The sequence below is a fragment of the Heterodontus francisci genome, chromosome 43, assembly GCF_036365525.1.
Source record: "Heterodontus francisci isolate sHetFra1 chromosome 43, sHetFra1.hap1, whole genome shotgun sequence".
Lineage (NCBI taxonomy): Eukaryota > Metazoa > Chordata > Chondrichthyes > Heterodontiformes > Heterodontidae > Heterodontus > Heterodontus francisci.
Genome location: NC_090413.1, coordinates 19,160,880 through 19,177,792, shown reverse-complemented (window position 1 = coordinate 19,177,792; position 16,913 = coordinate 19,160,880). Strand labels below are relative to the sequence as shown.

The window sequence follows — 16,913 nt, the reverse complement described above, 5'->3', positions numbered from 1 at the left end:
TTCAAAAGGATATAGTAAAGTTGGTGGAATGGGCAGACAAGTGGCAGATGAAATTTTATGCAGAGAAGTGTGAAGTTATTCATTTTGGTAGGAAGAACGCAAAGAGACAACATAAAATAAAAAGGGTGCAATTCTAAAGGGTTTGCAGGAGCAGTGGGACCTGGGTGTCTATGTGGATAAATCATTGAAGGCAGGACAGGGTGAATAGAGTGGTTAATAGAGGATACAGTACCCTAGGCTGCATTAATAGGGGCATAGAGTACAGAGGGAAGGAAGTTCAGTTAAACTTGCATGGAACACTGGTTTGGCCTCAACTGGAGTATTGTGTCTAGTTCTGGGCACCACACTTTAGGAAAGATGTGAAAGCACTGGAGAGAGAGCAGAAAAAGAGGTTCATGGGAATGGTTCCCAGGATGAAGAACTTCAGTTATGTAGATAGATTGGAGATATTGGGACATTTTCTTCAAGAAGAGAAGGTTTAGAGGTGATTTGATAGAGGTATTCAAAAATCATAAAGGGTCTAGACAGAGTAGATAGGGGAAAAACTGTTCCCATTGGTGGAGGGATCAAGAACAAGAGGGCACAGATTTAAAAGGTAATTGGCAAAAGAAACAATAGCAACAGGAGGAAAAACTTTTTCACATCGAGTGGTTAGGATCTGGAATGCACTGCCTGAGATTGTGGCGGAGGCAGATTTAGTTGAGGCATTCAAGAGGGAATTGAGTTGTTATCTGAAAAGGGAGAATGTGCAGGGCTACGGGGAGAAGGCGGGGAATAGAACTAAGTAAACTGCTCTTTTGGAGAGCCAGTGCAGACATGACGGGCCGAATGGTCTCCTTCTGTGCTGTAACAATTCTGTGATTCTGTGACTAGTTGTTTGTGGGACCATGTCCCTGCTTGAGTCTGTATTTGGAGTCATGGAGGGATCAATACTAATATATAAGCCATCTTAGTAAACAAGTCTAATACACTATGTCACAGGAACTCCTTTGACACACACACACACAATGTTCTGCAATCTGGCTTTCAGGAATATAGACATTGGCTGCAATAGCTGGATTCGGTAGAGTTATTCCAAAATTCGACTCGCAAGAATATAAACCATAAAACGAGAAAATGCTATTTGATTTGTCATCCCCATTCTCTACGCACACTGCATCATAGACTCTATCCAAACCTCTCAATCTTCAGGGGGGGGGAAAAAAAAAAAATCAACCACAGCTAAACCCCTGAAAGATAAAGTTCTCTGACATTTCTCCCTGACCCCTGTAATCAATGATGTTAAACTCGAGGCCAATCAACCTGCACAACACGAATAAATTCTGAAAAGCTGCATGCCACATGGCTCACAGGTACTAACAAATTCTGCTGAATTCTCTCTCTCTCCTCATCCTTACAACCTCAATCCCCCTTTTATACAGGTTTTTAGCCAACCTTTTTATTTTTGTTTTAATAAAACCTGTGGTGCCACATTCTCATATTTATTTGGAATTCTACTCCATGGAGTTTCTGGAGAAAAAAATAAAAGGTCTATTACTATTTACTGCGCTCCCTTTTCTGAAGTTCATGAATTTTATCTCATGTCTTCTCATTTTGCACAAAACCAACTTACAGATAACATTTGTTTAAAGAAAACAAAATGCACACAAACACTTCTTCTGAGGCATACCCTCGGGAACGAGGATGACCTCCTTCCACTCCAGGATTGTGGGTCCTTAGGTGGCTGAATAGTCCAATTCTGGATCCACACACTTTGCCATAGGTGGGGCAGGTGGTGTTTGGTGAGGTGAGTGAATGGGATGCTGGAATTTCTGAGCACTCCTTCTGCTCTTTGCACTCCCTCGCTGCCCGGGCATGCCGACGATGTTCGAGCTGCCTGGCACCTTGGTGGATGTTTCTTCTCCATTTTGGGTGGTCTCGAGCAAGAGATTCCCATGAATCAGTGGAGATGTCACATTTTTCAGGGAGACTTTAAGGACATCCTTGCACCCAACACACATGCACACATCTGTTTGTTTTGATAGAGCTTCAGCCCCAGTAATCTCACTTTATACAACTTAATTCCAAGTCCCAGCACCATTCCTCTAATTCTTCTTTGAACTTTCTCTATTACATAATTGGTTCCTGAAAATAAACTCAAAAATGTTCCAACTCTGATTTACTGACGAGGGTTAAAATAATCTGCTGTGCTTTATAATCTAATACGGTGGAGATGGATTTGAGCACTTGATCCGTCCTGTTGACAAGAGCCTTGCATTGACTGCAGACTCTCAAGTTAATGGTGAATAGTCACACCCACATCCTGTTCCTTTTCACCTTTGATAACGTACATCCATTCATTGTTCACAGGCTTCACATTTCCTGCTGCACTGTGCATTACCCAAAGTTTCTCCACTTGAAATCCGTCTGCATTTCCTCACCCATCCATTTAAATTACGATTTCTACAATGTCTGGAGTGTTGGAAAGGATGCTGAAATGTCACCACCTGCACGACTCTTACACAGCACAGCAAGCGTGATGGACGACAGTGCCGTTCCCAGCTCACGCCCATGGGATACTCATTGCTCTGCCGCAATCCACACGAGAAAGCCACCCTTCCTTCCATACCACATTGTTTCACCACACCCGTAAAACGCATCCCCTCCATCTAGAAGCAATCCTGTATTTCACTTAGGATGTATCCAATCCTATCACTGGCTTTCAGCGAGCACATTCCTGCTGTATTTGACACAATGATAGAAGATAAACAGTTTTAATACTCAAATTGTTTTTGGATCAGATCCAAATTTGTCAACATGCTTCAGTTGGTAGCACTAAGCTGTAAAAGATTATTGCTTCAAGACCCAGCCAGGATCAGATTTGGGCCACAAATCCAGTGCCGAGGGAGTGAGGCATTGATGAAGGTGTCGCTTTTCTGCCGAGATGTTAAACTGAGGCCCCGTCTGCTTGCTTCTGCAGTTCTTGGGCATGTCAAATGATCCAACGGCACCAGAGAAGTGCAGGGAACCCCGGTCAACATACAACCTTAACCAGAGAGAGATTAACTGGCCGTTCATTTCATTTCCATGTGAGATCCCAGTATTACAGTAGTTATACTGGAATATGTTCCTGGAGATGTGATAGAAGTATATAGAAAAAGTCGTATAGTGCCTTTCAGGGAGTAGCCGGTCTACAATTTATTAAAAATTGTGACCAGTGGAAATCTCCCAGCCATACTGACCAGTGGAAACCTTCCTCCATTGTTTAATACATGCTCTAGTTTACAGTTGGTGGAAACACTAAGTCAGCACTGAATGATATATGACTGCAACAAATTTTTGTTTAAGTTGCGTAACAAATTGCAAGAGAGAAAGTAGGTCTCCGGGGGGAAAAAAGTCTTTGAAGGATCAGTACTTTCCCTGCTGTACTGTGCAGCCAGCTGTCTACATGAAAGATTCCCAAAGAACCCTGCACTTTAAAAAGGACCGTCCATAAATCCCTCAGTCAAGTGCCTGATGGAGAGCACCCACTAGATCGACCACCTCTGGCCCAATTGGTCTTTGTTCATGTAACCCCGTCCCTCAAAAGTGTTTGAGCAGCTTTAGTGTTCTTTAAATATGGACTCCACAATTCCTCTGATGGTGGATTAGGTAAATGCACTGCCTAGTGTGGTACTAGATTAGGAAGGTGAATCCCTGATCTGTGCAGAGCAGTAACTGGGATGCTACAACTGACCTCTCGGTCCCCCTGATGGGGGTGGGGAGAATGATATTCACATTAGAAATGGTTACACAGGAGACAGCCATTTGGTCCCTTGAGGTGCTCTGCCATTCAATAAGATCACGGCTGATCATCTTCAACTCCACTGTTCCTGCCCAATCCCCATAGCCCCTCGATTCCCTTAGTGCAAAACATTTATCCATCTCAGCCTTGAATATACTCATCGGCTTGAGCATCCACAGCTCTCAGGGGTAACAAATTCCAAAGATTCACAACATTCCGATCGAAGAAACTTCTCATCTCAATCTGAAATGGCTGACTCCTTATCCAGAGACGGTGAGCCCTTTAGTTCTAGACTCTCCAGCCAGGGGAAAACAGCCTCTCAGCATCACCAGGATCCTCTTTTCCAACATGATCAGGGACCCAAGAGCTGGTCAAACGAGGGCAGCATTGAGCTCAGCTGAAATGCTGGGTACAACCTGCCTGGACTCGGGCACGAAGCATGGTCAGTTGAGCAAGGTACAACAGTACAGTCGGTGCCAATGAAACTACCCATTCAGGAGGGGATGGGAGAAAATAGGAGGGAGAAAGTTTGGGAGTTCATGGTAAATTCACAACAAAGATACAAGCAGAACATTCTATAGCCAAACAGTACCAAACCCTTGGGTTACCTTCACTACTTAACGAGTGCAATCAGCTCTATAGAAATTAAAGCTGAACGTAAACCAACATGCACAAATAGAGTTCCTATCCTGGCAGTACCATCAGAAACAAAGGCCAAGAATAAAGATCCTTGCTTTTTGGAACATGTTACTAGATGCAGTTTAACAATCTCTCAATTTAAAAGATAAACAAAGGAAACAATACACCTTTCAGGGTTCCTGTACCAGACCGGAGAGAGGGTCAAACTTAATTGTGCCCTTAATTTTAGTCATAAATAGGATGTACAATAAACTTTATCATCAACGTCACCTGGGATAAGTGGTTTACAAGGCAACTCTTTCAGGAGACACCATTACAGATGGAGTTTTGATGCCAACTAGTTTATGGTGCTTTTACTATCAGTTGCACTCACTAGTATAAAAGAGACACTCCTGCCTCTGGACAGCCACATTTTCATAAACCTTGCAAACTATGAACTGAACACATGGGGGACAGATTCCTTTCCATTCCCATGTACAAATCATGAGTCGTGGCCAATAGTGAGCCTTGATTGAGCTAATGGCAGGAAAAGAGGTAAAAAGGGGAGGGGCATGTTGGGTTTATAGGTGTCTATCAGAGTGCCTGCATCCGCTACACTACTCACTGCTAAAAGACCGAAGCCAGTAATTATCTTCTGAACTAGGTGGACTTCCCACTCTGATCTATCACGATGGGCCAAAGGGCCTGTTTCTGTGCTGTATAACTCTGACGCTATGATAATGGTGTTTGACACTTAAGTAAGTGGACTAGAATTTCAAACCCCAGTTCATTAGCTTGCGGTCCCTTCTTTATTAATTTTTCTTTGTGTCGAATGCAAAATTACTGGAGGCATTCCCGAAAGCAACTTAAGCTCAGAGAGAGGAAACCTCCACTCCATCTTTGAGTGGATTCAAAGCATAAGTCACAGAAGTAAAAAGGATGCAGTTTGAAACATCACACCAACATCCGAAGCCAGGTTTCAGAGATCAAGGGACAGGTTTTTCCTTCCCGCAACCTCTCCAGAAGGCTGGGTACAAATCCACATTAAGCAAGTGCCCTCCGGTGGTTACCAAGTGGTCACTAAATGTCAGACTATCTGAGCCAAGCCCAACCTAATTCACCCAATCTCAACGGTGAACTCCTAACATGGTTCATAGGATAGCAATCTCTGGGCCAGCCAAGTCTTTCCAGTACTTCACACTGCTATGTTCCTAAGCCCCGGCTAATATTTCTCCAACCTGGCACAGGTATTCTGGGCAACTAACTCTCCACAGCTGGCATCTGTTAACTCAGCACAGACCATAGAACAAACCTGGGTTCTTCCTGGCCTGCAGGGCTGAGGACCATACCATGCAGTGTCCCCATCCACTGTGCCAAGGTTAGCTGAAGGGACAGTTCCCTCACCATTGCATTCGCCCAGTCCCACATCAGAGAGGAAAGCCTCATTTCTCTGTGTAGCTGGTTTTGGATCACCAATGCTTTGATCCAGGTTTTGGAAAGAGCAAGAAATTGCATTTATATAACAACGTTCATGTCCCATAGTAGATTACAACAAGTGAAGGACATTTTTGATGCATTCATTGTTATGTGGGCAAGTAAAACAACAGTTGATCACATAGAAAGATCCCACAAACAGAGTGAAGATTTCTGACTGGTTAAGCTGTTCCTGTGGCATTGGTTGCCAGGAGAATATTGGCCAAGACAACAAAAAATAAACTTCCTGCAATTCTTCAAATAGTGGCTTGGGATCTTTTATGTCCACTTAAACCAAGACTCCATGCCTGTTCATATAGTTCAACATCTCACCGGACAGACGGTGAATCTAACAATGCTGCACTTCGTCACTACTGCACCAAAGCATCAGCCTAGATTACCTGCTCAAATCCAGAGTGGGACTGGAGGCACATCACCTGACTTACAGCCAATAGTGTTACCAACTCTGCTGTAACATTATCCGCCGTCTCCACCTCGACCCATTTGCAGCTGAAATCCTCATCCAGACTCAATTACTCCAACGTCCTATCCGCCAGCCTCTGTAAATATCAGCTCATCCAAAATCTGCAGCCCATGTCCAGTACTGCACCAAGTCCCACATCTTTAAAAGGGGAATGTCTCTTCCTATCTCTAATATCCTCCGGCTCTACACTTCCCTGAACTTTGTTCCTCAGACTCTGTCTCTGGAGCAACTCCAACAGTAACCTTCCCCTTGCACCCCCCACCTTTTATTTATTTAGTTATTTTTTTTAAATTTATTTTTAATTTATTTAGAGATACAGCACTGAAACAGGCCCTTTGGCCCACCGAGTCTGTGCCGACCATCAACCACCCATTTATACTAATCCTACCACATCCCCACCTGTCCCTATATTCCCCTACCACCTACCTGTACTAGGGGCAATTTACAATGGCCAATTTACCCATCAACCTGCAAGTCTTTGGGTGGTGGGAGGAAACCGGAGCACCCGGCGAAAACCCACGCAGACACAGGGAGAACTTGCAAACTCCACACAGGCAGTACCCAGAATTGAACCCGGGTCGCTGGAGCTGTGAGGCTGTGGTGCTAACCACAACCCCACCATTGGCAGCCAAGCATTCAGCTGTCTAGGTCCCATTAGATTGAGGGATATTTGGATATTGGGCAAGCACAGGAACGGGACAGGATGGCCTCTTGTCAACATCAGGGCTCGCACATGAAGAATAGGCACTTGGGAATGATTCTATAGGACAGCCAGCAGCCACAGAACTGTACCCTAGAAAGTCAACCCCTTTAGGAGTGGGTTGAGAGAATTGGGGAGGGGGGGGGGTGGGGGGGGGAAAAGGGTTATGTTCCCATTTCTCATCCACTGCTTGCCGGAGTGCAAAATAATCAAAATCTTTATAAAGAAATATAAATGGGAATCAAGACTGATATTTTTCAGCTCTTACTTATCAAGTACAACCTTGTGACCCAGACAGGTTGATGGAAGTAAGTTTATTAAGTAAGATGAAATGAAAATTAAGATAAATATTGAGCAGTCTTCTCGTGTGTGGGTAGGTTGAGCTCGGAAAATCTAATGATATCAAATGCAGAGCCAGCATCCTTAACCTGAAGTTTCATGGATGTTAAGCTGTGCAGATGTTAGATCACAGACAAAATGTTCCATTACAGACGGCACGTGGCTCTGAATTTCCTTTGCAACTTTTCAGTCTTCAAGAGGCTCCTGGGGGAGTCTGCACTTAAGATGGTTGGCTCCTAATGCAATGTCGTCAAGTTAACAAGACCCTAGCTGACCTCATTTTTAAACAGTACTTTAATAATAAACTGATTTCCATCAAGCTGTCAGAATTAGACACATTAATTTTAAAACAGCCCTCAATTCTCATTTCTGTTGGAACTGCTCTGCCAGTATTTTTTTTTTAATAAACTTAAATGATCAGCATAATCCCATCCACTTTGCACACAATGCACACTATTCTGCTGCCCAATACTCCAAGCCATGGGGTGGGGGAGGGGGCATGGGCTCCAATGGCCAGACTGTGTCCCTTACATAGCTCCAGGAGGATTACATGGATTACAGGCAGCAAGCTAAAAAAAGCAGGGGGGGGGTGGAGAAATTAACTTAAAGGGACAAATTCTATTTTGGGGAATGGTCTAATAATTGCAATCTTCAGTCTATGTTGTTTATACAAAGTACAGAGCATTAAAATGTTTTCCCGCCCCTCTCCATAATACTTGCTGTACACTTGTGAAAATTATAGGTGGTTCTTGAATGGTCACTATTGTATATGATTGATAGATATGCCTTCACACTGTAATGCTTTCGGATATAATCAGATATCTTGCGTTGCCCACAATCTGTACAGCAGCCCCTCTAATTTGATGTGCACCTCTGAGTCACAATTACCTCTGGCCTGACAGTGACAGGTGTAGATCCTAATGTATTCACACAACCTGCTCTCCAACGTGGAATTGTTTTCAGTATGCGTGCTAAGCAATGGAACCAGGAATCTGGAGCTTCATACCTAGGGGTTAGGGGTGAGCATCAAGTTAGAGCTAAGAAACCATACAGACCAGAAAAGTCACAGGTTCTACCCCCGATATATACTGATCGCAACCTGGGCAGCAGCGATGTGTTACAATTGGTAAAGCACTCTAGGACAATTAAATCAGCCAAGGGCCCCGCTTCTGACTCATTATGGAATGAGAGAGTGAGAAAATAAAAAGGGGAATGGGTGGGGGAGGGGGAAATTCCCAAATTAATACAAACTCTGTCCAAATTCTGGGATTTGTAGCTGGAGGGTATATTTTTCTCCTCCCAGATTTTCAGTCATCAGGATCCCAATCGGAATAGTAACACTCATTCTGGTTTAACGCTCAGACAACGTCAGCAATTCAGTGCGTTTAATGGATGGCGAACCAACGGAAAGCTCGACACTTCCTGCTGGGTGTTGGAGAGAGTTCCAAATTCTCCTTTGGATTTTGGCATCTTGCCTGGGAGAGTGCCAACTTTGAGCTGCCTGCAGGTGGAACATAGGCAAAAGGGCAAGGAGTAGATCTTTAATACTTGATGGATCATTGCTGGCCTGTTTTTTTTTGTTAAACTGTTCAAGGGCACATAGGGACCATGTCCATTCTTGCTGCTGCATATCACCTGCATATTCAATGCCTCGGGCATGCAACATTCCTGGACAGACTTCATTTATTTACAAAGAGGAATGAGAACCAAGGCAGGACGTGTTGAAGCCTGCCCACTAGAATCACAGCCAATTCACTATCAATTTTTATAGAATAGGTACTTGGGAGGTTTTTTGGCTCTTAAACTCTACATTGATTGGGAGCTAATGTTCCTGTAAATTTATACTGATTGTGAGCTGAGTGCCCTGTGCCATTCCGATTATATCATATGCATAGCGTCACTTGCAATCAGTGGTTTTGCTTCACTCCTTATTTCTCCTCTCTTCTCCCCCAAATGCTGCAGGCATCTGTAGGTCTCCAGGGTACCACACTCCTCTCCCATGTACAATCTTTGCCTAGGCTTACTGAACCATGAAGGGCATCACAGCAGAGCTCTACCCCTGGGTGAGGTACCAGAGGGCAGCGGGTGCCCATAGAAGGCCTTCAACAGAAAACTGTACCATCCTCGTGAAGCATCTGCACATACGCTCTCTTCCAGGAGAGTCACTGGAAAATGATGAGAATTGACATCGTGGCATCAAAACCAGGGGTCACACCAAAGCCACCACTCTGTTTTAGAGCGGCTAACTTAGGAGCGATTGAACACTGGCAGCTTCAGAGGTATGAGGCATTATAGCACAGCCTGCCGTACAGCCACCTTTCTGCTGTAATATACACATGCATGTCACAATACTACGTGAAGCTCCGACATCAACTTGCATTTATAATAGCATCTTTAATGCATTAAAATGTCCAGAGGAACTTCACAGGAGCGGAATCGAACAAAACTTGACACTGAGCCAAAAGGAGGAGATATTAGGACAGGTGAACCAAAACTTGGCAAAGAGGAAAGATTAACCAGAATGGTTACTGGGATGGGAGACTTCAGTTACGTGGATAGATTGGCAAAGTTGGAGTTGTTCTTAGGGAAGAGAAGGTTGAGAGGAGATTTGATAGAGGTGTTCAAAATGCAGATAGAGTAAATAGGGAGAAACTGTTCCCATTGGTGGAAGGGTCGAGAACCAGAGGACACCGATTTAAGGTGAATAGCAAAAGACTGGAGGCAACTTGAGGAAAAATGTTTTTACGCAGCGAGTGGTTAGAGAGCACGGTGGAGGTAGATTCAATCGTGGTTTTCAAAAAAAGGAACTGGATAATTATCTGAAGAGAAAACATTTGCCGAGGAAAAGGCAGGGAAGTGGGATTAGTTGAGTTGCACTTGCTGAGAGCCAGCACAGACACAGCAGGCCGAATGGCCTCCTTCTCTGATGTGATCATTCTATGATTCTAGATAGATTTCATGCCAAGTCTTAAAAGGTAAAAACATCAGTATGAAAATAGCGCAAAAATGCACGGTCTGACTAAAAGTCCTTTCCTATTAACTAAGTTTTTAGACCATAGCACCAGCACCACTAGTAGGGGCAGAGCACCCACAGCTAATCAGGTACATCACAATGCTGTTCCATCTTTAGTCTGGTATGGTTTCACTACCTCACACGCATTCAGTATATGATATATATGAGACAGCATTGTTACTTTTGCAGTGACTTGCATGACATCAGCCCCGATAGTGCATGCAGGACCTCCAACGTAAAGTCACCACTTCCCTTTGAGTCAACTTCAAAGAGGAAGAGAGATCGGAACGTAGCAGCTCAGCAGTCATAAATAAAAGACATTCTAAGAAAACTGTCGCACTGTAATTTTGTAGGGGGGCTGTACCACACAGTGTCATTAAGGTGCAGAATCACCCAAGGAACCATCAGTATCTCAGGCAGGTAGCCTCACTCCGCTTGGGCTACATGCTTCAAACCCAAATTTATGCTACAGGAGATCAAGCAGTGCTCTTACCTCCAGCTACCTGGCACCTCCACCCAGAGCTGCATGGGCTCTGGGTAGGATATACTTGAGTCAAAAGTTTAAAAAAAATCTAAAACCAGTTATTCCTGCAGGTATTTCTACCTTGAGGGCAGGTGCCAGGAACTGATAAACTGCTGCCAGTCTACAGACAGGAACGAGCTTCAAAACCCCACAGGCAGTATCTGAACAGTGGCCTTCTTGCAAGGGACCAACCAGGTTAACACAGCTCCATCTTAGCAACTGAACATCAATACCAGGCTCGAGACGCTGGGCTACCCCATGGACACCTGCTAGTTTTATGGCTGACAACCGACTGGGAGTTAAAACAGTATATTCTTTCTACTCCTTGAGTGAATATAACAAAACCTGTTTGCGCTCTGTTCCTGCAGTCATCTGAACTCTTTGGTTGGACCACAGCTGGTAATTCACTGACATGCTCCATATAAACTGGCTTTTATAGTTAATAGGTCTTATTCAACACGTGACAAAAGGTGAACTAACCAGAAGCCCCTTCCATACTAAATTCTGATCTGGACTAAATTACCAAGTACTAGGCTCCATCACGTCGCCAGAATCAAAGCCAAAGCTTGATTCCATTCCACACATCTTTGAATTCAAAGTTCTGATAATGTGTTGAAGTTTTACCGCATTTGTAATGTATGGATTTAACTTCAAGACCTTACAGACGTTAAGTGCACCTGTCCAACTGAAGGTCACTTCTAGTCAGAAAGTCCTTGTACAGTTCCACACACTGTACATCAGAAAGCTACAGTGGGATTCCCAGCTCCACACATGGTAACATAGTGGCTATATTTCTGGACTAGTAAACCAGAGGCCTAGCCTAATGATCCAGAGACACAAGTTCAAAACCAACACTGACAGTTGGGGGGGGTTTAAAATCAGTTAATTAAATAAGTCTAATAAAAATCTAGTCTCAGTAATGGTGACTATGAAACTGCTGGATTTTGGTAAAAACCCATCTGGTTCACTAATGTCCTTTCGGGAAGGAAATCTGCCATCCTTACCCGGTCTGGCCTACATGTGACTCCAGACCCAGAGCCATGTGGTTGACTCTTAACTGCCCTCTGAAATGGCCTCGCAAGCCACTCAGTTGTATAGGGATGGGCAATAAATGCTGGCATTGCCAGTGATGCCAACATCTTGTGAATGAATGAAAAAAAAAATATTTTATTTTATGTCGACTGCACTCAACATTGATAGTTCCAAGGGCAGTGACAACCCTCCAGTATCTTGCCCAAGACGACAATACATAAATGACAGACTGTTTTAATGAGGATTGCATCACAAATGTGCCTGATCTCACTCTCTGTAAAGACCAGGAACAGAAACAAGCCCAAGGCATCAGAGACCAATTGTAACATCCCAACTGTTGCATATTCAATGAGTAGGAGTTAACTGAGCAAGTGTAGAGCCCCTAGTCACACTCTGGAATCAGTGTATCAGTGTCCCAAACATTAATCCTCATCACAGCAAGCAACTTCCAGCCTTAGGTATTGACTGACTGCACAGATACAACTGTGGTCTGAATTTCAAACCCATTTCAACTAGCGGGAGACAGGGAGACGTGAAAAATTCCAGTTGATCCAGTTTGAATTAGTTTGGATTTAGAAACCACCTTGAGGCTCAGAATGCATCTGTGGCAACTAACAGAATGATTAGCTCAATCTAGTGTATGTCAGAATGGCCCTGTGAGAGAATCTGTTTATATTGCAATCTTCACTTAATATTTAACCACAAGACTAGACTTGCTTTGTTAATCATAAACATTACAGGAGGCACCATGAAGGGCTAATGATTCCCACTGATAGTTAAATATTCTACTATTCATTTCCACTTCACCAAAAAAGGCGTGCAGTGACCGGTTATGGTAAAAGTGAAGGTTACTTATTCAGTAAATGCTTATAGCAGGTGACCAATAGCAAATATTGCTATAAAGAACAGACTAAGTGTAGGAGTAGCCATGCGGCCCCTTGAATCTGTTCCGTCATTTAATAAGATCATGGCTGACCTTCTACATCAACTCTATTTTCCATCGTATAAAAGAGTGCCTTGACCTAGTTACTACTCAAACTGAAAAGGCTGGAACTGTGCAGCAGGTACACCAGCATCTGTAGAGAAAAGACAGGTCAGATGAAATTCTGATAAAACAGTCTTCACCCAAAACAGTAACCTGACTTTTCACTTTACATTTCAAGTCAAGAACTTTGTGTATTACCAGCATTTTCTGCTTTTACTTCAGATTTACAGAATGCAGATTTCCTTTTCACCAGTTCTTGGTTTCATTTGTAATCTCTCCCAGTTCCCAACCAATATTCCACTAAGCTTTGGCACAAGGTGATTTTAATTTCACGGTGGTTTCAGCAATACAGCTGGGCACGAATGTACCGCAGCACCAAACAACAAGATACTGGATCTCACCAGCTATCCTTCAAGTGCACTGCTGGGAAGAGGTGTAATGGGCTGAGGCTCAACTCCCCATGCAAACAACAACTTGCATTTATATAGCACCTTTAATGTAGTAAGACATCCCAAGGCACTTCACAAGATCATCAAAATTTAACACTGAGTCCAGTGAAGAATTAGAACAGGTGACCAAAAGCTTGGTGAAAGAGATAGATTTTAGGGAGCATCTTAAAGGAGGAAAGAGGGAGGGAATTACAGAGCTTAAGGCCTCGGCAACTGAAGGCACAGCCACCAATGGAGGAGCGATGAAAATCTGGGATACGAAAGAGGCCAGAATTGGAGGAATGCAGAGGTCACAGAGAACTGGAAAACATTTCTGAGTTAGGAAGGGGTGAATCCAAAGATAGATATGAACAGAAGGAGAAGAATTGTAAAAAGGGAAGGAAAAGATCATTTTTCATAGATAGAATTACATAGAATATACAGAACTGAAACGAGCCATTCAGCCCAACAAGACCATACTGGCATAAAGCTCCAGTCAAGCCTCCTCCCATCCTTCCACATCTAACTCGATCAGCATAACCCTTTGTTCCCTTCGCCCTCATATACTTAGCCCCTTAAATGCATCTATAATATTCACCTCAATCACTCCCTGTGGCTGCCAGTTCCACACTATGAGTAAAAAAAAAGTTTCTTCTGAATTCCCTATTTGGTCTCCTGGTAACTACTTTCTCGATGGCCTCTAGCTTTGCTTTTCCCCTGAAGTGGAAACATACCCTCTGTGCTCCACCAAAATCTTTCATAATGTTAAAGGCCTCTATTAGGTCACTCCTCAGCCGTCTCTTTTCAACAGAAAAAAAGAGACGCAGCCTCCTCATCCCATCCTGATATATGGATAACCTCACATCCTTGGTATCATCCTTGGAAAATCTTTCCTACACCCTCTCCAGTGTCCATTTTTATAATATGGGGACCACAGTTGCACAGAGTGCTCCAAGTGTGGTCTAACCACAGGTCAATACAGGTTTAGCACAACTGCTCTACTTTTCAAATCTATCCCTTTGGAAATAAACCCTAATGCTAGGTTTGCTTTTCAATAGCCTTAACAACCTATGTTGCAACTTCTAGTGATTTGTGTACATATGCTCCCAAATACTCTTACTTTTCTTATCAAATCACAACACTTCACACTTAGCTGTGTAGGAATTAAGTTTCCAATTTTATGCCCATTCTGAAAGTTTAACATCCAATTTGTTGCAAACCTCCACAGTGTTGCCCATCCCTGCTCAATTTGGTGTTGTCTGGAGGGAACCATTCCCACACAGATCCAGGGTACCCTGTTATTGAGACACTTCCATTCCACATTGATAAAGGGCCTAAAAAAACTGAGAGGGGATGGGGGAAAAGAGGTATGAGAAGAGAGAAGGAGGGAGGAGGTGATTGAGTCAGGGGTCAGTTTAAAGAGTAAGTAGAGTTTAAAGAGAATTTTGAAGAAATATAGAGGCAATGGGGGTTTAGGAGAATTCCAGAGTATGGGAGTAGAGGAGGTGCATAGTAAAGCAGAGCTGAGCAAGGGGAGGGTGTGAGAGTGGGGATACAGGCTAGAGAAGATAGGAGAGGTTAAATGGGGCAAAGATATGGATGGAACTGTAAATCACTACCATCAAACTCAGTTAGTGATGGAAGGAATGAACGAGGCAATCATATTTAAAGCTGCAATATTCAGTGATTTCACACCTGAGATAGAAACAGAAATTCTAACCGTGAAGCTTTTTCCCCCCAGAATCTCAGCTCCGCTATATTCCGCCCCATTATATTACCCCAATGATACAGGTTAAGGCTATAAAAGGGCGATTTTCCACTGCTCTGGTCTCAGTGAACTCTTACCCAGTATTATGCAGATCATGTCCAGAAAGATCAGCATCCTCTTGCCTCGGGGGCCTCTGCGGTCCCTGGGACCCTCACCTCCGACCTCAGGCTCGGAATTAAAGGCGTCCTCACTGTCCGGAATCCTTACGATCGCTGCAGTGGGAGTATAACTCCCGTCTTCCTTAAACTTGGACATGGCCCGGGGCTCTGGCTGCCTGACTCTCTCCGTCTCTCTATTTCTTTCCCTGGACTTTCCGCCTCCTTTTCACGGGCTCTGCTGTCACTCCAGCTGTTCCCAGTCTCCAATAACGTGAATCCCGGCCAGCTGCACACTCTACCTCCGCGCCGCTCCCGTCTCCGTTATTCCAAGCGGCAGTCCAAAAAAAGATTCCCGCACCAACTTTTTCCACAAACTTCGAAAACTTACCAAGAATTCCAAGATTCCTCCCCTCACACCCCCAACACACCCCCCTCCCCCCCAAGAAAAAGCCCGGGGCTCCGTCTGACTCAATTAAAAAGCAACAAAGTGCATGTTTCCAACAGAAGCAAACTTTTCAAAAAGTTTGGAAAAAGTTTCAGAACTCTGGAACAAGAAGTTCCCAGATGAATCCAGCTCCTGGATTTGCAGCTACAAAACAGCCTCCCAACTTTCTCTTTCCCTGTGTATGTGTCTCTCTCTCCTGTGGTCAGAACCACATTACCTGGAAATTTAGAGGCAGCCTCTCTCTGCTTAAACTCAAGACCCAGGGGACATCCCGGTGACTGACAGCTCAGTAGGTCGGAAATTAAGGGGGTGGGGGGACTTTATCCAGCGAGTTTAACTAGACGTTCACTCTCCAGCCTTAAGTGTTTTCGGGCAAAAGGAAGTAGGAAAGAGCACGCCAAAAGGATTAACCAATACAATGCCAGCATTTTAATTGAAACTTTAACTATGCTGACCCGATAGAGACCATAACCCTGGGGTGTGAAAGCTGCAACTGGGGGAGGGGAGAAGTCTAAACCCAAACTACTCAAACTTGGGGAGTCCAATTTGTGCACATGACATTTTTCCCCCTCCTGGGGGCACCTGGAAAAGTGGGGTGGGGGTCTGGAAATTTTTGGTGTTTAGATCCTCAATCTGAGCATCAGCATCTGTTGGCACAGGCAACTTGAAATCAATGCAAATCAATAGGAGCATTCAAAAGAAGTAAATGTAGCTGCAATAAAGGTGTCAGTTGTGGCTCAGTAAATAGCACATCCTCCCTCTGAATTACAATGTTGTACCTTTGAATCCCACTCCAGGGCAGTGCCGTTCTGAGGGGGTGCTACCCTGTCAGAGGGGCTGTGTTTCAGATGAGATATTAAACTGAGGGGCACCATCTACCTGCATCCAGTAGATGTAAAGGATACTATTTCGAAGAAGAGCAGAGGTGGTGTCTTGGCTAATATTTTTCTCTCAATCAACATGACAAAAACAGATTATCTGGTCATTGTGGGATCTTGCTGTGCGCAAATTGGCTGCTGTGTTTCCTACATTACAACAGTGACTACGGTTCAACAGTCCTGAAAACTAAGAGTTCTCCTGAACCTCTGGCCAACCCAGAAAAGGATTAACTGGTCACGGATTCACTGACACAGAATGGTTACTGTGTTTGATGTCACTGAACTTCAAAGATGGTTCATTGTGTGAAGTGCTTTGAGCTATTTTTATATTTGGTATACAATATATGGTACCATGGTCTGACAGCT

General features: G+C 43.9%; 1 protein-coding gene across 1 annotated transcript in view; it reads right to left on the bottom strand.

Moving 5' to 3' along the window:
- LOC137355673 (phospholipid phosphatase 3-like) overlaps nt 1-16,045 on the bottom strand; it is a 63,115-nt gene extending 47,070 nt beyond the window's left edge. Inside the window, exon 1 of the mRNA XM_068021066.1 lies at nt 15,204-16,045. Coding sequence (XP_067877167.1) covers nt 15,204-15,381 — 178 coding nt within the window. The 5' untranslated portion in view covers nt 15,382-16,045. The remainder of the gene's footprint in view (nt 1-15,203) is intronic.
- Between the last annotated feature and the right edge of the window lie 868 nt (nt 16,046-16,913).